This window comes from Genypterus blacodes, unplaced genomic scaffold (assembly GCF_046128005.1).
Source record: "Genypterus blacodes isolate CSIRO-AG114 ecotype Tasmania unplaced genomic scaffold, CSIRO-AGI_Gbla_v1 ptg000076l_1, whole genome shotgun sequence".
NCBI lineage: Eukaryota > Metazoa > Chordata > Actinopteri > Ophidiiformes > Ophidiidae > Genypterus > Genypterus blacodes.
In genome coordinates this window covers 6,479,593-6,502,943 of record NW_027466885.1, presented here as the reverse complement: position 1 = coordinate 6,502,943, position 23,351 = coordinate 6,479,593, and the positions used below count along the sequence as shown (strand labels likewise).

Below are 23,351 nucleotides of genomic sequence, written 5' to 3'. Positions count from 1 at the left end.
TGAACAAAAAATCCAGCCTGTTGGTGTTGGACTTAATCTGAAATATTCTTTAAGATTGCATCAAAACTAAAATTGTGTTGCCCGTTGTACATTCTCACTGTCGCCATCAATTTTAGGATACACGCAAAACATGAATGACGTACATCAATTAATTTGTCTACAGCTGTAACTATTACTTTGGGATACTGTAGGTAGGTAACTGTAGTTAGGCTGGGTCTATACGCTCGGCCACAGCACTCGCACCATAGAATCCGAACAATCATATCATCAAGCAATCAACACATATTTACAGCCTGTACGCTCCCACTGTCACCGCCATGCCTGTAAAAGTGTTTTCCCAAGAAACTGTCCTGTACCCAAATCTATGTACTAAAACTCAGACAAGACTTTACTATTTACATCATGTGATCTGCTCAACAGGAAACCAAAAAAAATAAAAAAAATAAAAAGCTAAAACACACCAGTCAACTAATATCCTTTTTTATAACTAACATCGAAATTTAAAACGAGAATGAATTCTGCTGTGTGAGTGCATTGACCATGTAACCAAAAATGCCATCATTTATGGAAGCAAATGCAAATCCAGAGAATTTACTCCCCCAAAAAAACCTACCTGCAGATAAAAGACTTGCAGCAGAGTGTGTGAGAGGCGTAGAATTGCCAAGTTGGCCCAATGTGTTGGCGAAGATGCAGATTCTTGACAGAACAATTTCCCAGTTTGGGATCAATATAGTATATCTATCTATCTATCTATCTATCTATCTGTCTATCTATCTTTTCTTAAGTGCTTGAGAATAGCTCTCTCTCTGTGCGTGTCTGTTTCTGGTTGTGTCGTCTGCCCATCCTGTCGACCAATTTGGTGTCTACTTTTTGCATACAATGTGAGCCAATCACCCCTGGTTTCTCACCCACACACACACACACACGCACACAGGCAGGCACACACACACACACACACACACACACGCACACGCACACACACACACACCGTGTGTGTCAGCATAACCACAGACCTAACTGTTTCCTTCTTCTCGTACAACCCACTTATTTTGTTTAGAGTATTTGTATATACCCCATCTGCAAAATGCATAATTACAAAGCATTAATGAACACTTGTATTAAACAATTGAGTGAAGTTAGTTTTGTGTTAGTACAGTATTTGTATTTCATCTATCTTTAGGCTTAATATCGACTTCACAGGTCCTTTTAAATGCATATTAATTAACATCTTTGCACAAAAGAGAAGTGAGAAAAAGGATGTGGTGATGACAAAAGATGTGTTGAACTCTCAACGTGCTGTTAAGTTCTACAAGGTGTTTACTGCAGAGAATGCAACTGCAATGAATAAACTTGGAACACTGTTTAATTCATGTTATAGTCACAAAGCAATTCAACAACATTATGACGTATCGTCCTGACCACAAAGTAAGACGGCCGGGGATCAGTGGCTTGAACAGTAGTAGCAAAGACAAAACATCTCCATTCAAAATGTACCTTCCGTTCACACACCTCACACTCGCTCTGTGGTGGTCAAGTACAGCGGATCTACCAAGAATTATGTTAGAAGCACTTCTTCAAGGAAGTCTGAGGAATGATCCTGCAGATTCCTACTGTGATAAATGATAAATACATAGCATAGTTACAACACTGGCAATAAAGTTCATCCTGGTAGATAGTAGTTGAACAAAAATGTCCAAAATCTATTTTGGTTCTAGAGCTACACATCAAGTAACAATGAAGTAAAAAAAACCACACATTTTACATCTAAACAAGGATGCAATAATCAAGTTTGGACAGCTGCATATTTAAATCCCATTTTCCACAAAGAGCCACACAGCAAATATTTGACAGCGTGATCAATGGTGTAGTGTTTCAATGTACTTGAAACGGATGGAGTTGATATGTATTTACGTCTATCTAAACATACACACATACAATATGTACACACACATGAACGTTCAGACATTTAGGGGAAGTGCATCTTGGTTCTCTTCCATAGAGTCAGTTTCAGTGAGGTGAGACTGTGCGTGACCACACTGAGCACCATGAGGAAGATTGTCATTGACATCACTATCACATAGTGGCTGATACTGCAAGAGAAACAGAAACAAGTTTAATACGATGTATGAGTTACGATGTATGAGTCTGATGATTGATTAATCAGTGGTGCATTCAACTCTCAACTTACCTCGTGCCAATGTCCAACCAGCTCCCGTGATCTTGAACCAGAAAGAAAAAGTGCTGAGGAGAGAAAAGCAAAGTTTAATTTTTGTTGTTGTTACCAATCATAAACACTGAAACAGCGCAAACTATCACTTTGTGCTGCTATGATCCAATAGGAAACACATTACCAGAGCCATCAAGTCAGAGATGACCAGGACAATGAGGAACAAACTAGAGAAGAGGAAGAAATGATGGTGAGTAAGACCTCCAATATGACATCTTTACATCGTGTACAGCTTTGAGCAGGGGCGCAGATCAGGCCTGATGATACTGACTGATGAAGGGGGCAAGGCACATTACAAGGGCCCCTCAATCTGCGTTACCTCAAGTGAAACATTTAGGATCAAATATTGTTGTTTTCAGGATGATTTGATGCGTTTACACTGATCAGATAGGTATTGGAAGCAGTTACCTTCTTGATGAGAGCTGCGTTGCAACTTGGATGGCCTCAAACGTACACATCACTATAATAAATGGAATTATAACCTGCAACGGGAAGATCAACAAGACATTTTTGAGAAACATGAGAACTGAGAATATTGTGACTAATATTGTTTCTGCCTCATCACATTGTGTATCAATGCAAAGGGAAAAGTCATGGCTGCAGAGGATTAGTAGCATGTTAACAGCTGAGGTCTGTTTTGGCTGACTGATACCACCATCTGCGGCAAAATACCTTCCACATCATCAGACCACCCATGATGAAGGGGTTGAAGACAGTGAGGAAGCAGTAGACAGATGCTGGGTCAAAACTGGGGAGAGGAAGGACAGACAGACAGACAGACACAGACAGAGAGAGAGAGAGAGAGAGAGAGAGAGAGAGAGAGAGAGAGAGAGAGAGAGAGAGAGAGAGAGAGAGAGAGAGAGAGAGAGAGAGAGAGAGAGAGAGAGAGAGAGAGAGAGAGAGAGAGAGAGAGAGAGAGAGAGAGAGAGAGAGAGAGAGAGAGATCATACAAATTAATGGAAGTGGCTTTATAAACAGACTGAAAATGCGCACTGTGTACTGCACATACCTATTTATGGAGGCTATGTTTCCTGTGCCAAAGAAAGCAGTTATTATAAAAAATACCTGAGGAAGTGTAGTCAAAGGAAAAAACCGACAAAATTCATACTTAATATATATTTTTAAATTTTTTTAAATTCTTAAACATTGAAACAAATTGTACAACTCTAACTTCTGCTGTTGTAACAATGTCAACAAGGATACAAAAAAATATGATCTTCTAATGTCGTCCAGCTTCAGCTGTCGGATCTTTGTGATGTCCACGTTCTCAGAGAAGTTCATTGTGAAGAGCTGGGAGACAACACACACACACACACACACACACACACACACACACACACACACACACACACACACACACACACACACACACACACACACACACACACACACACACACACACACACACACACACACACACACACACACACACACACACACACACACACACACACACACACACACACACACACACCTCTAAGCGTGACCATAGGAATACATGTGTGCCCTTGTATGTATGTAAGATAGACACATAGTTCTACCTCTTGCCTGCCCGAGAGCCCCTGAGCAAGCATAGCTTCCTGTTCAATGTTGATCCACACAAACATCAACCAAGATAACACGGGGGGGAATAAAGCCTCTGACCTGAGTGGGGAAAAAACACACACATTACAAGCAAGAGCATGTTGTTGTAGCGCAATGATCAATGTGTGTGTATGTGTGTGTGTATTATGTCTGACCCAGTGCTAAGCAGGAGGTAGGTGGCTGTGAGCGACAGGAACACACTGAGGAGCCGGTGGAACAGACGAGTGGAGCTCAACAATGGGACTAGCATGGACGACGCTGTGGAGAACCGAGACGCACCACAACGTTCACCAGTATGATTCAATACCTGTTCCAATACTGACACTACACTCACACACACATACAAGCACACATACACACACACACAGACCAACTCGCCTACCTAATGTGGTCCAGCTGATGATCTGATTAAGGAGGGGCAGCCCCTGTTTCTGCTGCAGACTGGAGTGTGTCAGATACGGCACGCATGCACATACGGCCATGTGGAGCATCTGTGAAGTTACACGCAGATGTACAGACACGGATACATTCTCATATGTCGACATACATGCACACGCCAAAGATGTCATATACCTGACAAACCAGCTGTTGTCTGTCACTAGGGTACAGTGATGTCCGTTGTCGTGACGACCAGAGGAAACAGGCTGAAGTGAAGAGGGTTAGCAGACCAGCACAGATGCTGAACAAAGAATTATAACAAACAAATATATTATTACATTATATAGTGTATCGCTACATTTTTTACATTTTCTCTCAATGTTGATTCAAGGGGTCGTGTTGTGCTTTTCCTTCTCCTCTCCTTTTATAGTGCAACACCGTAGTGTCACCGAGTGAGTGCCTACGCTGTGGTAACATTTCTGATAAATGCATACAAAAAGAGGAAGCTTACACCAGATGTATGTTCGGCTCTCTGCCCACAACAGGCATCAGGGGAAAAGCAGCCAGACACAGACAGCCCAGCAGCCAGCTCACTGATCGGAACTGCAAACGATTACAACTGTGCTTAGTTTGACTGTAGAATTTAACAGATCAGGTTCATCTGACTTAAGACTGCAGACAAAGACATAAGTAGCACGAGGATTGAACATCATCATCGATCCGTTGTTTCAGGACTTATTTGTGAATCACTAATCACGTTTTGTTTATCTAATTTGCCCTAAATAATATTGTAAATTCTAAATAATGTGCCTTTTCTATCTTGTTTTGATGGTTTTAGGACTCTAAAACAAGGCTGAAAGGGCAAATAACCATAACAGCTATTAACTCTGACAAGAAGTATAAAATGATTGTCAGACTAAAGACTTGATGAGATGCCGTGTAGAAAATCATTAATTAAATTTGAAACAATAATCACAACTGGATGCTGAAAAGAAAGAAGAAAACAATCATTTTAATTCAATAGTTCAGTGTCGGCATAATAATTAGATGACACATTGAAATAGACTGAATGATGAGTAATATAAAATGTCAATCATTAATCAGAATAGGAGTAGTACGAAAACAAACCCAAAAAAAAACCTTCTCCACCACGACTGATTAATTGTTTGGCTAATTTTGTCAGTAAGCAAACACCTATCGTCCAGGACTTCCTGTGTTTACTTTCCTTATTGGTACATTTCCTTCCTCCTATCCTTTACAGGAAAAAGCTCAGCCAGTAGGTTTCCATAATCTCTGCAAGCAGATGTGTGTTTGCTTTACCTTGGCCCTGCCGTAGAGTCCTGTCAGCATCGGCCAGCAAGACAGAAAAGCAAGGCCCACAGTCAGCATGGCGCGATGGAAGAAACTCACCACCTGAGGGCAGTAAAAGCAAAGACAGGTCAGTGTTGTCGGGGTCAATTTAAGTACAGTATCCCAAAGCCAAACCTGTTCTTCCACTACAGGAAATTCCGGATTATACAATTCTTTCCTTCATTTGAGCACTTTAAACCTTTATACGCGAGTGCACTTTACTTGCACTTTGCATGGAGGATGATTACTTGCATTAACTGTTTCTCCAATGCCGCGCTTTTCATTTGAAAGTAAAGGATTTGTTATTTGAAAACTTACGAGTAGCTCGATCCCGACCATCACCAGCAGGAAATAGCCCAAACATTTCCACAGTGGCAGAGAGGGAGCCGAGCGAATCACATCAGTCAGAGTTCCAGACCTTAAATGAAAAATAATGGCATTATTCTTTGCTACAATCGCAACAGCACAAGAATGTCAATAACCCTATACAGCTGGAGAGCTAAGAGCTTTATTCATTATATGTTGAGATTTGTGTGCTTCACTTCTCCCCTGCATTGACTGAAGCATATGTGAATACCTTCCTGTCTGTGTGTGGCACTCACTCTTTGAGGACAGAGTACCATACGGGGACAGGCAGCAGGCAGTAAATGTAGTAGGTCACAGGACTCCTTTGGATAAGCAGGAACACAGTGATGACCACTGTCACACACACACACAGCCTGAGCAGGGTGTGGCTGGGGGTCTAATGCAACACAAAGTTATGACAAAATGTAATTAACCAAAAGCTCACATTTGCACAGGTTTATGGTGTGCACAGGATCTTTAGCGGCAAAGGCAGAGGGAGGTTTGCGCGTCCTGACCTGTTGGGTCTGACTGGGAGGTCTGCGGAGGTTGGCATGCGTCTTCAGGATGAGGAGGACAACGTACGACGTCCAACCTATGAATCCCAGCACCACGCTGCAACCCAGGAAGAACCGGTCATATGTGTGGTAGTAGACCAGGCCATCCAGGGCGTGGGACACCAGAGCCTGGCACAGAGAGATCTGACCACAGATGGGGAGAAGAGGGCTGGGAGATTAGTGGAATTAAGGTAATTGGGTGAACAGAATTAGTTTAGTGTAAGCAAATAGCCTGAGATTTTGGCACGAGCATAGAGGTAAAAAGATTACTTGGAAAGGATAAACAAAAGAGAGAACAGAGGAAACAAAACATTGTTATGGGAGCTTTAAAAGAAGCTTGGGAGGACAGGGATCATTTAAATCGCAACAGCACAGACAGACACTGTGTTACTAGCATACACTGTGTTACTAGTATACAGTGTGTTACTAGTATAGACTCAGAGTTTGGTGTCAAAGCTCCTTCAGTGATTGTCAGGCTTTAATACCAGGTTTAAACACCAGCTTAGTCAATGAAACACCCAATGTATTCACTCAGACAGCTATTCATTTAGTTAATTTAAGACCTTGATGAATTTGAGCGTTTGACATATAATTGTGACAATCAGATACTCACAGCATTCTCATACTTCCCCAGCTGAATCTGTATTCTGGCCTGGTGGATGAATTCTGCTTGTTTGGACTCAGTCAGCAGTCTGGGTCAGATGGATAAAGAGACGGTGTGCAAAATTGTTTAGAGTTGTTGTTCCTAATATGTGGACAAGATAAAATGCGCTTCACATTTTCGCTATAAACACTGTTTCTCAAAGTTGCACAGACACAGAGATGAGAAAGTCAAACTCTTTCGTCTTACTTACTCTTAATACTTACTGTTATTACATACAGTTATACTTACTCATGTGTATAATACTTACTGGTATGGGGTGAAGAGAAAAGACAAGGTTGTCTCCTTTTTCTGGGTCATTTTCATCTAGAACCACATACACAGAACTGTCATAGACTGAATTATGTATTACACGTGTCATAGTAGGCTTATACTAATTACAACCACAATCATAAAAATTACATGGATTTGATATAAAGATATGGTTTTGAACCACAATAAATTCTATTTCTATTGATACCAACAAATAGTACCTGGTCAATGGATAAATACGCATTTATCACATTCAGTGATTGTAATTTTGAGTGTTTAGGTGACAGCTGATTGTATTACTGGCCTCTGTCAGGGTGGAATGAGCCACAGGTGAAGTGAAGCAGAGCTGCAGGCTGTCTCACCTTGAATTGCTCCAGTATCTGAATTGCATTGGTGTACATGCTCTCTGCCTTGAACTGGTCACTGTTGTTGAGGTAGAGAAGAGGTAACACACCCTGAGGACACACAAACACACACAGTCAATCATGAATCAATGTAAACATGTACAGAATATTTACAAAAAAAACAATATGAAGGCCATTATTACTAATCTTCAATGGAAAGTCATAGTGGAATAAACAGCTTCATGTATTTAGTTGCTGATTTGTGAGAAGGAACTAACGACTATTTCCTTTGTCATTAGTTGAAACTACACTTACAACAGAGTTGACAGGAATGGGGACTCCAATAAGAGAAGCCATGAGCGGGGCGATGTCAGCCTGTAGAAAACCAAAAGAACAAAAAAACATATTTCACTTCACTACAAATGACTTCAGATAGCATAGGGTTAAAAAGCACCAGGCCCTTTGTCTCACCTGATTGACATCGACCCTGAGAAGGTGCTCCAATTTCCAATCTGACAGAAACAATAAGGATTTAAAGGAATACATTGCTAATACACCATACACTTCAGTAAAAATTAATGTGAGAAATCTACATAAAGCTGCTTAAGAGACAACAAAGAGAACATTACATGAGTTTGGTACCTTGTAGGAACCCATCACTGTACGGCTGGGCACCAGTGACCATCTGGGCAGTTTGTACCCCGGCACCCCACACCACTAAAGGGGTGAGAGTCTCAGACGGGAGGCCTGCACCGTGAGAGCCTAGAGACACAAACACGCAGATATGGAGACACATACAGGATTGCATCTGTAAATTGAACTAAGTCATGCCCGCAGTAAAAATGCATACAAACACAAACGTGCAGTCTCACCCCAGTTGGTCATGCCGTGATCAGCGGTGAACACATAGGCCGTTCTGCCATCATTGTCAAAGAATTCTTCAACCATAGCCACCATTTCAGCTACCCCAGAGTCTACTAGAGCAATATTGTCTAAGTACTCCCTGGATGAAACACAAATGTAGTTTAATTGAATATTTGATTTCAATAGATACCACCGACATTTCAATTCATTTTGGAAGCATCAGTATTTCAATGGTGAAACAAGGTGACATTGTAATGTGATATAACAGAGTACATTTGGTCCTACGCACTGAGACATTGGTCTGTGAGCGTGACCGTTTGTGTCGATCCCCAGCAGGTGGAGGAAGAATATGTTCTGATCCTCGCGCAGACTGGATCTCAGGCTGGAGTTGGTCTTTGCTGACTGAAAAAAAGACTGAAAGAGGAAAAGAATTAGACACAAAAATAAATCTTCATCATCAACATCATGATAATTCCAGTGGCGTACTTTGACTTGCGTGAACACCCAGCTGTCTAGTCTGGATGCGTCGGTAGAGGCAAAGTCCTCCTCCTCGGCTGGGTAGGTAAAGGTATACACGTGATCCCCACTGGCACCTGAAGAACAACAGCAAAAGGAAATAACGAATATACCTAAGCAAAAATGTGAAATTAAGACTAACTATGTGTTATTCAACTCATATTACATCATGTACATGTTTTGATTTGATTACATTTTTTATACTGACTGTGACCATGACTTCAAATTGTTATATTAATTAGGTTGTGTGTGTGTGTGTGTGTGTGTGTGTGTACCTTTGGCAAACATCGGCAGGATATCAGGGCTGCCCCAGCACCAGGTATGTCTGCTCTCATTAAACACAGAGTCAAACTCTACAGGATTCTCCTTCCAGCCTGAACACACACAAGTCACGGTGGAAACAAACCACACAAATGTCAAAGCCAACGTCCACATTCAAATCACAGAGTTACTCCATCACATAGCCTTTTCTGTAATGGATTTACCAACACGCCCACACACACACACACACACACACACACACACGCACACACACACACACACACACACACACACACACACACACACACACACACACACACACACACACACACACACACACACACACACACACACCTACCTACCTTTGGCAACAGCACTAACATCCTCATAGAAGCCAGCAATGAGGGCAACATGACCAGGCCGTGACTCTGTCGGTACTCGTGTGTGTGACACACCCCAGGTACCCTTCTCCTCTATCACTCTCCTGACAGGAGACACACAACCTTATGTCATGAAAAGGATGTTACCTTTATGTTATTAACATAATATGAATAAAGATCAAGCTAAAAATCTCTAACCTCAGGTACGGGGCTCTCGACGAGCCATTGGGAAGAACGGTGAAGAAGCTGTCAGCTCTGAGGCCATCGGCCACCACTAACACCAGTCTGGAAGCGGGGGGATCCAGCGGTGTGACCTGGGGTGTCATGCCGTGGACCAGCGGTGAGGTGAAGTAGATGTCAAAGATAGAGACGAAGAAGACCACGTGGACTCCAAGTCCAACCAGAAAAAAGGTGATCATCCTCATTTTTAGTGATGTGTATCAGACTCGCCTGGCGTCTGAGCTGAGAGGATGAGAAAGATTTCAATGGAAAGAGAAGGTGGGAAACAAATAAGTCTGACTTTTACATTTAAGACCAACCTATAGTAATAATCAAAACAAACATGTAGAGTCAGTGGATAAGGGGATAAGTCAACCTTAGAGGGACAAAGGGGAATCTGTTAAGTCAAAGTACGGGCAGGTTAAGACTGATGAAGGGCATGGATAATCCTGTGACCTCATGCCATTCGTCATTATGCAGAAATGATCATTTTAGTCCTGGCAGCCAAGTTTCAGCAGCCCTGTAATACATTATTACTGTCATACTCACGTGTACACTTATATTATTGAATGAACAAGCGACCAAGAAAACGAGCAACCGAGTCTTAAATTCGCTTCACACTGTGTCACTTCTGAATGAATGAGTACTTCCATGGGACCCACCTGTTTTAGGCAGATTGTACTCCTTTATTATCTTCGATTACTCCGATGGTATCTTAAATATACCCGATCAGTTTTGGCTTTGTTGTGGAATATAAGTCCAGGGTCATCCTAACGTGTGTGCTTTTACAAAACCCGGCGTCCCTCTTTCTAAGAAGATTAGCGTGAGGAGTACTGGCACTACAGACATGGCACTGTGCAAATGCACTTCCTTGTTGTTGCTGTGACGTTCGCGGTTTCGAGCTACTGAATTGTGGGTATTGTAGTTCAGATTGTTATTCACCAGAGAGTTTTCTTTTCTTTTTTTTCAATTTCTATTTAGAAACGACTATTATTAAAAGCAATGGTTTTATCTTTTTTATTTAAACAATAATAAATTGAATATCGTCACAATACGTATAGATGTAGAATGTTTTTTCCGGGGTAAATTAGCTTACATACGCTATCAGCTGTCAAATCTACCCTGGTCTGCTTCCCTGCCGTCTCGCCAGTATCCAATCATATTCTGGTATTCCATGAAAGGGGCGGGCTTTGGAATAATGTCCCTCAAACTCGACCAATCGCGCGTTTGCATTCTTTTCCCTTGTCAAAGCGGCTACCAAGCCTGAGCTAGGCTAGGGTCCATTCAGGAAGAAGCGAGCCTCATTTGCTTGGCCGAGGCTGGTGGTCAAAAACCCTTACAGTAATGGCGGCGGCTAACGTCAACCCGTTTAATTTGAGTGACTCCGAAGAAGAGGAGGCTGAGCGACGCCCGAATGAAAGTGTTGACACAGAGAGAAGCCCGAGTGACGGGGCGCCAGGGCCGCCAGGGAACCCTTTCTCCCCGCCTGCCGACACCGAGCCTCCGACGCTCGTGCTGTCTATCAACCGGACGAGCCCCAGCGGTGAGGGCATCTCGGTGTCGGCTGCGGCCACCGCCGCTATGGCATGCAGCACGGAGACGCGGGTGTCGGTGGATGTCATCGCTGCTCAGCTATTACGGGACCAATACATCCTCACGGCCCTGGAGTTTCACACGGAACTGTTAGAAGCGGGTAGAGAGCTTCCGAGACTGAGGGATTATTTCTCCAACCCGGGTAACTTCGAGCGCCAGAGCGGTACCCCGCCTGCTTCCAAAGACCAGGGACTCGGACCTGGTGGACCATTAAGTAAGTAGACGCTTTTAGTCGCTACGCTGTTAACGTTTTAGTATATAGAGGTACCCTACTAGCTTGCTAACGTTAACAGAAGCCACTGTGTGTAAGAATCAATCATCGATCGTGAGGTTTCCGCTTGCAGCACCTGCTCGGAGGGTTTGGGGCCCAAAGCCAACAAGCGAGTGTTGTTGGTCAGCTGTGTTGGCTGAAATGCAGACCGGAGCGTCACAGAAATGTGATGAGGCCACACCACACCGTCACAGAACAGAGGTGTCGTTTTGTTCTCTCGTCGCAGCCCGAGAATCATCAAGAGTAATGTGATTTCCCTTTGCGGTGAGGGGTGAGGGCAGGGTCAGATGCAGCACAAGGACAAAGATAGGGGTGTAGATAGTAGGATGAGAAGTGCCTTGCACAGTTACACATCAGCAGAGCACATTTATCCCAAACTGGACTCCAACATGTTCTCTCACAAATGAACAGTTCCTCATCATCACACACATTTCTGCAACCCGATTGGCTGATCTGAACTCGGAGAAACTCGGTATGTAAATGGTGACCACGGTGACAGCTGAAGCCACACACGTAAGGCCTCTGACAGCACAGCAGGAGTAGTATTACCATAAACCTTCAGTCAAGTACGGCAGAAGAGAGTGAAATATAGAATATGCAAGGCAGTCACTAATGGTGGCAATTTGTTGAAGCGAGTGGAGAAAACAAACATCTAACCAGCTCAGCTTAGGTCTCACCACCTTTAGACTCACGGCACCCTGCAGTGCCTAGCCCAGTAGGATGGAATCAGAGTGGCAGTTGATTTATAAGCTAGAAAAGGATACTGCTCTAGCTGTGACAAAAATAAGGCTTATTGTGAATTGGGATTCTGAATTTCTTAGTATGTTCATGTAGTTTGGGGATTGAATTGAAGATGATGCCCATTATTATTGCCTCTATGCCTCTTTGCATTATAAATGACATGTCCTCATTGTAGTGAAGAAGACTCATTTACTGCTGTGATTAGTGTACTCTTGTTGCATTTGCCTTAAATCTCGGAGAGAAACGAGAGGAAGGACGTCAATGACCCACATGGACAATGAAACATCCACTGTATCTTTTAAACACTACCTGAGAACCTTTAGCAGGGTGCAATTCAGGCCATGAATGGGATCCGCTTCAACCTAAATCTGTTCTTCAGTGGCTCGAGTAAACAATTAAACAGACAGGTCTTCCTACCTTTACTCCCCCTGAACAGATGATGATGAATCCCAGTATTCTGCGTGATTGTTTTAATTTCACAATTTCCAAGTACAAAGGCTTCCCATAATGCTCTTTGTGTCCTGTCGGCAATCTATATAGCGAATTCCATGTGTTTCAAATACATTTTTCATGTAAAATTCTGCAGGTAATTTGTAGCCATGGTGTAACAAATGGTGTGTTCTCTCCAATTCATAGTAGAAGTCCTGCTGCATTTGTAATCACTACAAGAAAGAAAGAAAGCAATGTATAAATCCATGTAAATAATAATTTGCTGTTTCGTTGATAATAAATTTGTTAGTTAATTTGGCTGCAGTAGCCCTGGCTGAGCTCTCAGGAGACTTTGTGTCGTCTCAAGGGTGTGGCTTGGCAACTGGGTTGAAGCTAACCCAAGCATACAGCAGATGGCAGTCAGTCAGATCCACTACATCCATTGTCTTGTCAGCAAGAAACACTTCAAATTGAATATTTAGGCAGGCCAACCTCCCATATATACTGCAGACCACAACAGCAATGACATAATGACTGAGTTGTGTGTTGCAGTTGTCTATAGTCAGTTGAATCTGGTGGTTGCATTATCATATCCCAAATGATTCACGTCTGGGTGACTGGGTGAATGAATATTTTATGACAGCTTGGTAAGAAAGTATGACAGGACTTGTCAGCTCCTCCGTCATAAAACTGACTGACATATTGTGGAGAAGCAGTCTTATGATATATTAATGTGACTAGACATTCTCAATATTTTTAAATTCTGATGACAGCTGAAAATTAAATGTAGCTTATCCTCTAGATGAGACTCAAGACTGGTAAAGTGGCTGATGGGATGTGTGTTTGATGAGGCTGAAAGGGAGGCACACAGTGTAAGACCTGATTTTCTGTAGTAGCACCTCGTGTACTGACAGCATTGTAAGATAATCTGGCATCGTCAAGAGCCATGAATTATATGCACATGGAGGCGCCGTTGAGTGTTTAATTGTGATTATACAACCAGTGATTACTACCTGTCATGGTGATTGTAGTGAGCCTGTGTGTAGGTAAATGACTGTGTTATACGTTAAGCCACATCATCTCTGCAGCTGCTGCTCTTTGTCTCATGACACGGCAAGCCTCTGTCACCATCTTGCTAATTTCCAAGCTTATCTGCGAGGAAGAATGAAAGTTACTCTCACCACCGCTTATTGGTTGGTCAGTCAGTTGCCCGTACAATGTGACGAGCTTGCAAGAAGGCACGGAAGGCATTTTAATTGCTGTGTTAAGGTTTGACAGTAAACTGCCACATCTGAGAAGTCTATTGAGGTTTACCACTCACGGTTTACACAGGTTACCCCACCGCTACAATTTATTAGAGGCATCAACATTTAGAGGTAATACTGACAGTCCATTCCTATCAGTAACCACCATATCCTTATGACCTTTCAGAGTGGAACCAAACCCTCCTGCACAATATATTTTTCATCGTTCCCGCCATCTGGTGGATTGTGCAAGTGATTACAAGCGTTATTAGTGTGCTGTCCAGGCTATAAGTAAACACTGCATGTAAAGCGACTCCTGCTTTTGTGCCTGCTTCTGAGTTTGGTAACATTCAACTCTAAATAACAAATTTGAGACTTCACAAGACTGTATACATGGACACATACAACGTTAGGCTCTCTTTCAGAATATGTATTTTGTTAAACTGTAACATGTGTAGTTTGTGCTTTTCAGCTGCATTTTTTTAACTCACTGGTCCCTCTTTTCTTTTTTCCTTTTTGGACCATAATACATTCCTATGTTTATGTAAATCCCTGCTTCTTGTGGTTTAGTCCGTTCTCAGGTAGGACTTATGCGTGAGTCAGCCAGTTGTTCGATGTGTGGTTTGCGGGTATTTTCTACCTTCAGACTTCAGGCTGCATCCATTGTTTATGGAAAAAAAAACGGTGGCTTCAAATGATTTGAGCTTTAGCTGTCACCCAAAGTGCTTGTAACTTCTTCAGACCCAGCGTTTGCATGCACATTGCATTTTCTCCAGGGAATTTTTTCAGGGTTTGTTTCTTACGACAAATACTCTACTGCCAAGGCATCGCCAGAAATTCAACATTGATTTGATCCAGCGATGTTCCCATTTGATCAATCTTGTTGGCTACTTGCTGATTATGACCATCCATCGTCCCTATGCTCCCTCCTCTGCCCTGTGTTTCTATCGGCTCATTTTACTTTTGTCTTGTTCTCTTGCAATCGATCCTTTTGTCCTGTTTGTTTTAAGGGCTCTTCATCCTTAAGAGGCACTTTTCAGCACTTTGTAGAAAAGTTCAAAGTAGCACAAAAGAAGATCCGGTCTTTAAGCAAACAATTAAAAGCTAATTTATTTTATAAGTGTGAAGTCTTGACACTCATGTGCTTGAAAGCTTACGGGTAGAAGGGGAAAGGGAGTGTGTGTGTGTGTGTGTGTGTGTGTGTGTGTGTGTGTGTGTGTGTGTGTGTGTGTGTGTGTGTGTGTGTGTGTGTGTGTGTGTGTGTGTGTGTGTGTGTGTGTGTGTGTGTGTGTGTGTGTGTGTGTGTGTGTGTGTGTGTGTGTGTGTGTGTGTGTGTGTGTGTGTGTCCACATTAAAGAGATGACTGTCGGATCTACCCCGGTCCAGTCAGTACTTGCCATGGGCACAAAACCAAAAGGTCAGCCAGGAAGAAATATGTGTCTGGTAAATCAGACTTCCTCCACACACATGGCAGGTTTTCTCTCACACATACAAATGCACTTTTATCCAGTCATTCGCCAAATGTTCTGTAGCTACTCATAGCACAAACCATCATACATGATCAGGGAATACAGCCAGATGCAACTCTACTCCATGGGAAAATGAGTTGGCTTCCAGTTGACAGCGTAGCACACTGGCATACAAAGACACACAGTATATACACACACTGAGTCACTGGACTGAGTGTGTGTATTTTGTGAGTCTGCGTGACCAGAAATCTGACCATGTGACCACTCTTGTTCTGCAGTCATACAACGCTGAGGTAGTTTGTCAAAGTTTTTCAAACCATATTTGCTACATATTGCTATAATCAGATCTGTGTGGAAACAAACACTGGTAATATATCAGCTTGTGACGTAAACAAGCACAGACTTCTTTCTTTAGCTTTTTCCTTCACATCAAGCACATAAAAGATAATTTGGGACCCAAAGAACCATTTTGTTTTCATTAATGACTACAAATCCAAACTTCTTGTCCTTTAGCTCAGTTTCGAATTTTACCCATTGTGCTATTACAGAATATTTCCTTCCATACTGACACTGACTGTTGTTGGGTTAGGAAGTTAAGCCATTTGATATCTGGTTCCTGGTTTGAAATCTCCCTTCACTACATACCACAGTGGTGTTGACCTTCCTCTATATCTGTGTATCAGAGAACAAACAGGCCCAATCTCTTGCTTGTGTGGCTGTGCCGGGGAAACTAACACCATTGGCTGAGCTGTCAAGGAAGGCAAACTCAGTGAAATGGGAGTATGCCCATGTATCAGCTTTATCCGCCGTTTAAATGAATGTGAAACATATTCTTGGCATTCTTACACTCGGATATAAGATTGTGCTGTAGCATTATGCAAACGGTCCAGTCCATTAATACTTCTCCATCCCATTCCAGCCTGATTAGGACCCCAAATCCCTACATGTCCCCAGGACCGATGCGTTGCTGTCACATGCTGTATGTGTTGGTTCCATCCCCGTGCTCACCACAGTCTCTTTTGTGCCTCTCCTCAGATCGAGCGGGCAGCATCAGCACCTTGGACTCTCTGGATTTTGCCCGGTACTCGGACGACGGCAACCGAGAGACGGACGAGCGGGTGGCAGGTAAGATGAACTGTACCTGTGGGGGGGCGCAAAGAGATTGAGAGGGATAAGAGGGAGAGAGACTCAGCAAACTTAAAGGAAATGAGAAGATGGATGGAAATGGGAAGAGAAGCAAGAAAACAGACCATTCTCAGTTCCCTGTGGCTGGGACTTTGTACTTATCAACCCATGGTGTAAGTAATAACAATCTGGCTGCATTCCATTCATGTGTGCCAGGGACTGAGGCCCTGGTATTGTGCCTGCTTAGCTAACTGACACGGCTTACTGGCAGACCTACATATAAGGAGCCTTGTCCATTGTTCTTAGTTACACCTTTGTCTTTCCCTGTTATGACGAGGAAAAAATATCCATCCTGAGAAAGACCAACAATCGGTGAAAACTCGTAATAAGCGACGCCGTGATGCAAGATATGACAACATTCTTCAGCCTTGAGCAAACACAGATGGCACACACACACACACACACACGCGCGCGCACACACACACACACACACACACACACACACACACACACACACACACACACACACACAGTGTTTCTAAATCTTACTCTTTGTCAACACGCTCTGCAGAACACCTCCCTCCCCTGTGCGACTCGACATAGGCATTGTTGCCACCTTCCCAAAACTGTCACACTGTTGCAGTATCTATGGTAGGAGACTTGTCTCTGCACTTGTCTCTCCTCCCCCGCCCCCCCTCAATGGGTTTTTTCGTGACACACCGCTAGGTAGTACTGGCTGACTGCATTAGCGGTTGAAAAAGAGAAGGAGTCGGCGAGCTGTTTGCCGCTGATGCCACCTGGTTAAGTACTCTCTTGCGATTCATGCTTCAGGAGTTTACAGTTTGTTGTCGTAAGCATAGAAACAAAGCACAGGACCATTCTCCTCTTTCTTCGTATTTATTTTGCGTAATGCAGACGTGAACACGTTACTTCTGAGACTTGCAGGTAACTTTTAGGGTCGAGGTTGGTAAATTAAAGCCCCACATCATAACTGTAGCATGAATGTATGTGCACAGGCTGTTTAAACACCAGCATGTGTTGAATGAGAGGAGGAGGAGATTATTTTCCATCTGCACTCATTACACAGGAGGATGACATGCAAATGTTAATGTGACTGATGTGCAGCTTTATCAGAGCAGGATTGACCTCAATGTATGTGGCCTCGGTCAAGTTGATGAGAAATCATATATTAATGTATAGGGCGGGAGTGTAACCCATGCAGCAGAGAGGTGTTGGTTCTATGCTCCCCACTACACAGTAAACATCTTAAAATTACTATTTTTTCACACACTTCCTACTCTCCCACCCCTGAATCCGGCACTTCCCTTCTTCAGCCCAACCCTCCACTTCCTCCACACCTCCCATCTCTTCTTCTTGCCAAGATGCCTGCCCCCCCCCCCCCCCCCCCAGCTGTCTGACTCTGGGTTTTCTAGCTTTCTCCTGACGTTGATCAAACCCCAGTGAACAAATACTGGACAAGTCACTCCATCCAGACTAGCGTTTTTGCTGTCTCGTTTTGTTTCTTTATTTTGCCCACCTCCTCCCCCCACCACTCCGTTATTTGTTTTCCATTTTTCTGCGCTTGCATGTTGTGCACTCTTGATCTGCTGCCGTAAAGGTCACAGGGTCAGCAGACTCAGGGTCCCCTTGAGCAAAATGCTTACGCTTCTTTTCAGACAAATACAGTAGATGAAATCACTTGTAAATTGTTGAAAATAGCCCTTAAAATGTTCAGATCAGATTAGATTTCTGTGATAGGCTGCTCGTCACGCCTCCCATCCGGAGCAGGTTGACGTAGACGGGAGGCTTGCAGACATGTAGGTGATCAGGGGATCGGGTGCGATGGCAGATTCTCAGTGCACAGCAATGCAACATATTTGACCTGCTCCATGGCTTCTTCTGTTTTGCGTGTCCTTTTTTCTTTTTTCTCATATATCGAAACTGTCTTAAGATCTCTGTGTGCTCTTTTTTCTTTATTCAGTACAGACACATCTTAGTGTTTCAGCTGTGATGTGCTGCAATTATCCAAATGCTCTTATCTATCAAGCTAATCTCTTTATAACAATAAAAAAAACAGTTGAGAAATTAAGTAGCTCAGTTGTCAGTTGTCGTCAAAAGGTGACATTTTGACCCAGCTTTGTTTGCTGTCAAGCGTTGTTCATTCTGGTTCCATTCAAACAGTCCAAATCATGAAGAAGTCAAAGTAAGAGTGGCGTGAAACCCAACAGCCGAATGAATTTGCTTGCTTGTTTGGCATTTGCCTGGAAAAATCCATTGTCAGACAGCTCCTAGGCAATCAAGATGATAAGTGATTGACGCAACTTAACGCTGGACTCCCATTTTCTTTCTTTCAATCTGTGCTATAAATGGGAGGAAGAAGGAGGGCAGGAAATCCTTCTGTTCAGATTTATCCCACACACTTGTAGCTCAGCCGGCTTTACCATGATCCTCTGCTGCATGCCTCCCTCAGATCCATGATTTGCATGCGTCCCTTTAGTTGCCTTGTTTTATGACTCTTTTTATGATCTTGTGTGTTTGTTTTGTTTTTCATGCCCACCTTTGTTTTTTTCCGTTTGTTCCCTGTCTTTGGTTGGATGCATTTCCTGTGTGTGTGTGTTGTCACTTCCTGTCCAGTGCTGGAGTTTGAGCTACGGAAAGCAAAGGAGACCATTCAGGCTCTGCGCGCCAACTTGACTCAGGCAGCAGGTGTGGCGTACTTTTGACTTCTTCTCCACCTGAAACCCTCTTTTGTCACAACTTCCTTTTTTTTCTTTCCTTTTTTTTTTCCAAAGAGAATTTCTCTGCATTAAAGATGCACCACATCTTCCAAACTCAACACAGCTTTTTTTCTCCATTTTCTTAGAAAGTGAATTGCCCTCTCAAGAGAGAAAAAACTTCAAGTCGAGTCCTGAGATTCAGGTGGGGGAGCGTCAGGTGTCGGAATTGCTACAAATCTGTGACATTGTTCCCATATTCACGTTAATGAAGAGATGAAACTATGTGAGCAGCACAATGACGAGTGACTTATCATTTCTCTCTCCTCTCTGTCTCAGGAGCCAATCCGGCCACTGGAGAAAAGAGCCTTAAACTTTCTTGTGAATGAATATTTATTAAAGAACGAATACAAACTCTCGGCCATCACCTTCTCTGATGAAAACGATGACCAGGTAAAGCGTTTCACAGCACTGAACGACAGAAAAATGTCTGAATGGAATGTAGGTCACACTCGTAGGCACGAGGGACGCAGTGGTGTGGTCACGTTACCATGTGACCAACTCAAACCAGTTCTCATGTTTCCCACCGCCTCTGTCATCATTTATGGTTTAATTATTTGCTTTTCTATTTGATACCAGGACTTTGAGTTGTGGGATGATGTCGGCCTCAACATCCCAAAGCCCCCTGACCTGTTGCAGCTCTACAGAAACTGTGGCGCTGCCCTGCCTTCACCTCGGGATGTGGTCGACGTGGCGGTGGGCATGGACTTAGGTGACCTCCCAGGGAACTGCGTCGCCCTGGATGCCCCAAAGAAGCCAGACCTTTCACAGCAGGTGCGTGACTGTGTTGAGTGCAAATTTCGAGATAAATCTTTCACACTCTGACCACAACTGCAGATCCTCAAAAGCCAGGAAGGTCTTGATTCAACCAGAAATGAAGTCACAATGTTTAACTGCTGGAGCACATTTCCTTGCAGGAGTATCTGAATGCTTTTGTCTTCCCCCTTGTAGCAACAGGCAGAGGTGGTCCAGGAGTTGGAGTACCAGATCAGCCTGCTCAACAATGAAAAGCAGAGCCTGGCAGAGCAGATGAAGAAGCTACAGAGGTCTGTGTACGCGCTTGTGTTCATACAAACCAGATGAAAGTAAAATGGAAACGGTGTCAGTTTCTCAACATAACCTTCTCTGGCTGTGGCTCCCAACATTACACAGCCTGGTTCTCTTTATGGTTTTAGTTCCCCTATCTCTTCCCGCCTGTATGTAAAACAGCTAACAGAACTGTGACAATGTGGCTTCACTATTATCACTCTGGTGCAGAACACAATTATTCATCACAAGAGGCTATTATCCATCACCTGTACAATCTGACTGGATAAGTCATTAGCTCAAGACTTTCTCTGTCTCCTTGTGTATTTTGTCCACGTGTATCACATTTTCTAGGTCCTAATTTAGTTTCAGCCCTTCTCTCTGTGTAAAAAAACGAATCTCAAAAATGAAGGAGAAAAAGAAAAAAAAGTTAGTTATGTTAGTTTAGTCATGTTCAACTCATTTTCTTCATCATCTTCTTCAAATCTGTACTGTTTTCTGTAATCTCTCTTCTTTCTGCTTCCTCACAGTGAGATTCAGACCCTTAAAAGGAGTGTGTCTTCCCCACCACCGGCCACTCTCAACCCGGGCGCCCAGCCGACATCGAGCCCCCCCTGCTCCACCAACAATGCCTCCTCTGATGACCCTCTCGCAGTGGTATGCAACTGTGCCTGCAATGTACTATCATGCCAACGCCATGTACTGTAGTAGACTGCGGAATCGAATCTAAAACCCTGTACTACCCACAGTCCCCGACAGACAATGGCCAGTATCTGGACATTAGGGGAGTTTCGGAGCCTGAGAGTGACCCTGACCCGCCCCCCTCCCAGAACACATCACAGCCCCACCACCAGTCCCACAACAAGCTCAAGAAGAGGCCTCCTGTCCAGTTTGACCAGCCGAACAGGTGAGTAGACATGCGTTTGTGTTTGTGTAGTGTTTGTCCTGATTGCAATTAATCGCAAAAATGGAATTAAGCTTTAGACATTCACAAAATCAGTTTCCACTTTTCTTCCATTATACTTGATATGTTGCATAAACCCAGTATGAGCCGAGAAATGCATTTCTAATCGCATAGTTGCATGTAAATGTTAGAGGGGGGAAAAAAGATGTGCAGTGCCGTGTTCAGCCACTAGATGAAGATGTTTGTCAGTCTATGTAGCGTCAATGGAACAATAGACTGCAGTTTAAGTAGGTGCATAGCTAGTAGGCAGGCTTTTGTAGTGTAAGTGCATCGACCTCCAGTGCTTCATCCACACAGCAGACAAACACTCGTCCCCCTGGCGTGGTTTCATATACGTCCTCATGTCGCAAGTATGCACCGCTGTAGAAATTTTTGCTATGAGGCAGCTGTCATGAGTCTCTTCTTATAGCAGTGTCTTCTGTGAATGTCTCTCCTCTCGCCTGTAACGCAGAGTGTAGACCGCATGACAATAGAGCTCACCACTGAAATGTAGAGATGACATGGGAGAGTGGCGGCACTGAGCTTTTGGCAGGGTGACCCATACCGGGCCTCAATCATTCAGCGGTCAGGGAAGTCTACAGGTTTTTTTTTCTTCCCGTGGAGGGCAGATTAAGCGGTGTGCACCGCAGTAACTGTTTTTGGTCCCTTGTCGTTTGTGGCGTCTCAGGAAGTTATCCCCGGCCTTCCAGCAAGCCCTGCTGTCCTTCTGCAGAATGTGTTCAGACAGCCGCCTGGGAGCCGAGGTCAGCATGCACGCACTTTCACACGCACACTTTTACACGCACACTTTTACACGGACACACTTGAATCTATACAAAAATGCAAACGCACAGGCCACATTGTCTACACACAGATGGACATTATGCATTATTTTTAACGTGCCTTCTTTATTTCAGGTGTCTAGAATAGCAGACAGCGAGGAGAGTGTGATGTTAATGTTGGGCCGCTGTCTCCCCCACATCGTCCCCAACGTCCTCCTTGCTAAACGAGAGGTAACCCCCTCTTCTCCTGCTCATTCTCCTCCTACTCCGACTTTTGTTTCTGTCCATCATTGCCATCATCGTCAGCACAGGCTTCCTCTCTTTGTGCCCAATAGATACACACACAGCAGGGAGGCTGAGCAGGGTGCAAATTCAGGGTAGTTGCAGGGGTTCACAGGACAATCACTACCTAAGATGATCTGGTAGTGATTGTCCTTGAATCAAAGGTGCTATGTGTAGCATTTTCCTTTCCGAGTGTATTTATTAGTGATACTTTGACATAATTAATTTGAAAGCTTTGTTAAGCCTCTCTTTGATTGTCAGCACCAGTGTTTATTCAAATCTCCGAAATTCTCCACTCGACTTCATAAATAGGTGACATTTTGTCCTCGCACAGACTTTTCCTTGTAGCTCTGCTGGACAGGATGAACATGTTGGAAGTGATTCTTTTTTTCCCGTCAGCGTTTCACTTATTTCACCATCTGCTCTTGTGAGAAAGACGTAGTTGTGTTTGCTCTGGAAGGACGCCATCCTCTTCTTGGTTTCTGCCTGAGGAAATCCAGTGGAGAATGCAACCCAGAGGCATTGAGTTGATGATGTGTATGGTACTGTCTCAAACGTAATGTGATGATGCTACACTTACTACCTTCATCCATGATGCCCTCTGCAGATGTGATTACAATTCGTGAGCTCCAAACACTGATTGGTAGCAACTCTAACCTCTTAGATACCTCAGATGAATACCTGCCAACACCAGCTGACGTGTGTCTATCTATTGTTTCAAACTTTCACAAGATGTT

The 23,351-nt window shown here is 43.5% G+C and overlaps 3 protein-coding genes and 1 long non-coding RNA gene across 10 annotated transcripts in view; 2 read left to right on the top strand and 2 right to left on the bottom strand.

Annotated features, from left to right (window-relative positions):
• Positions 1 to 855, bottom strand: part of gpr141 (G protein-coupled receptor 141) — a 2,129-nt gene extending 1,274 nt beyond the window's left edge. Inside the window, exon 1 of the mRNA XM_076158066.1 lies at positions 614 to 855. The gene's annotated coding sequence lies outside the window, so the exon portion shown is untranslated. The remainder of the gene's footprint in view (positions 1 to 613) is intronic.
• The window catches only part of LOC143006782 (uncharacterized), a 16,743-nt gene extending 6,645 nt beyond the window's left edge, over positions 1 to 10,098 (top strand). For both annotated transcript variants that reach the window (XR_012964337.1, XR_012964336.1), the window contains exons 3-9: positions 2,340 to 2,942; positions 3,971 to 4,469; positions 5,451 to 5,627; positions 6,340 to 6,629; positions 8,893 to 9,117; positions 9,370 to 9,394; positions 9,920 to 10,098. This is a non-coding gene — a long non-coding RNA (uncharacterized LOC143006782). The remainder of the gene's footprint in view (positions 1 to 2,339; positions 2,943 to 3,970; positions 4,470 to 5,450; positions 5,628 to 6,339; positions 6,630 to 8,892; positions 9,118 to 9,369; positions 9,395 to 9,919) is intronic.
• Positions 1,352 to 11,203, bottom strand: pign (phosphatidylinositol glycan anchor biosynthesis, class N). Of its 2 annotated transcripts, none has more exons than XM_076158060.1 (29): positions 10,598 to 11,203; positions 9,915 to 10,178; positions 9,699 to 9,820; positions 9,351 to 9,449; positions 9,046 to 9,152; positions 8,849 to 8,973; positions 8,568 to 8,698; positions 8,338 to 8,457; positions 8,167 to 8,207; positions 8,011 to 8,070; positions 7,714 to 7,806; positions 7,350 to 7,405; positions 7,052 to 7,130; positions 6,400 to 6,582; positions 6,142 to 6,281; positions 5,858 to 5,957; positions 5,510 to 5,602; positions 4,701 to 4,792; positions 4,385 to 4,490; positions 4,194 to 4,302; positions 3,967 to 4,069; positions 3,769 to 3,871; positions 3,431 to 3,517; positions 3,237 to 3,292; positions 2,900 to 2,975; positions 2,636 to 2,709; positions 2,352 to 2,394; positions 2,189 to 2,241; positions 1,352 to 2,090 (listed from the first exon to the last, which is right to left on the bottom strand). In XM_076158060.1, the coding sequence occupies exons 2-29, from the start codon at positions 10,139 to 10,141 to the stop codon at positions 1,967 to 1,969; spliced, it is 2,802 nt and encodes a 933-aa protein (XP_076014175.1). In that variant the 5' UTR covers positions 10,142 to 10,178; positions 10,598 to 11,203; the 3' UTR covers positions 1,352 to 1,966. The 2 variants fall into 2 exon arrangements, with proteins under 2 accessions (XP_076014175.1, XP_076014176.1); XM_076158061.1 differs by having other exon boundaries at positions 9,915 to 10,173.
• Positions 11,192 to 23,351, top strand: part of relch (RAB11 binding and LisH domain, coiled-coil and HEAT repeat containing) — a 27,220-nt gene continuing 15,060 nt past the window's right edge. For 4 of the 5 annotated variants that reach the window (XM_076158056.1, XM_076158055.1, XM_076158058.1 and 1 more), the window contains exons 1-11: positions 11,192 to 11,742; positions 16,718 to 16,807; positions 19,442 to 19,513; positions 19,671 to 19,726; positions 19,861 to 19,974; positions 20,161 to 20,355; positions 20,533 to 20,627; positions 21,138 to 21,264; positions 21,357 to 21,514; positions 22,239 to 22,314; positions 22,468 to 22,563. In XM_076158056.1, the coding sequence (XP_076014171.1) occupies positions 11,280 to 11,742; positions 16,718 to 16,807; positions 19,442 to 19,513; positions 19,671 to 19,726; positions 19,861 to 19,974; positions 20,161 to 20,355; positions 20,533 to 20,627; positions 21,138 to 21,264; positions 21,357 to 21,514; positions 22,239 to 22,314; positions 22,468 to 22,563 (1,542 nt within the window). In that variant the 5' untranslated portion in view covers positions 11,192 to 11,279. The remainder of the gene's footprint in view (positions 11,743 to 16,717; positions 16,808 to 19,441; positions 19,514 to 19,670; positions 19,727 to 19,860; positions 19,975 to 20,160; positions 20,356 to 20,532; positions 20,628 to 21,137; positions 21,265 to 21,356; positions 21,515 to 22,238; positions 22,315 to 22,467; positions 22,564 to 23,351) is intronic. The other variant, XM_076158057.1, reaches the window with a different exon arrangement.

Coding starts and splice junctions, on each gene's coding strand:
- pign (XM_076158060.1), bottom strand. CDS start 10,141: ATGAGGATGATCACCTTTTTTCTGGTTGGACTTGGAGTCCACGTGGTC. Junction 8,974..9,045: donor GGGTGTTCACGCAAGTCAAA/GTACGCCACTGG, acceptor TTCCTCTTTCAG/TCTTTTTTTCAGTCAGCAAA. Junction 7,406..7,713: donor AGATACTGGAGCAATTCAAG/GTGAGACAGCCT, acceptor ATGTGGTTCTAG/ATGAAAATGACCCAGAAAAA.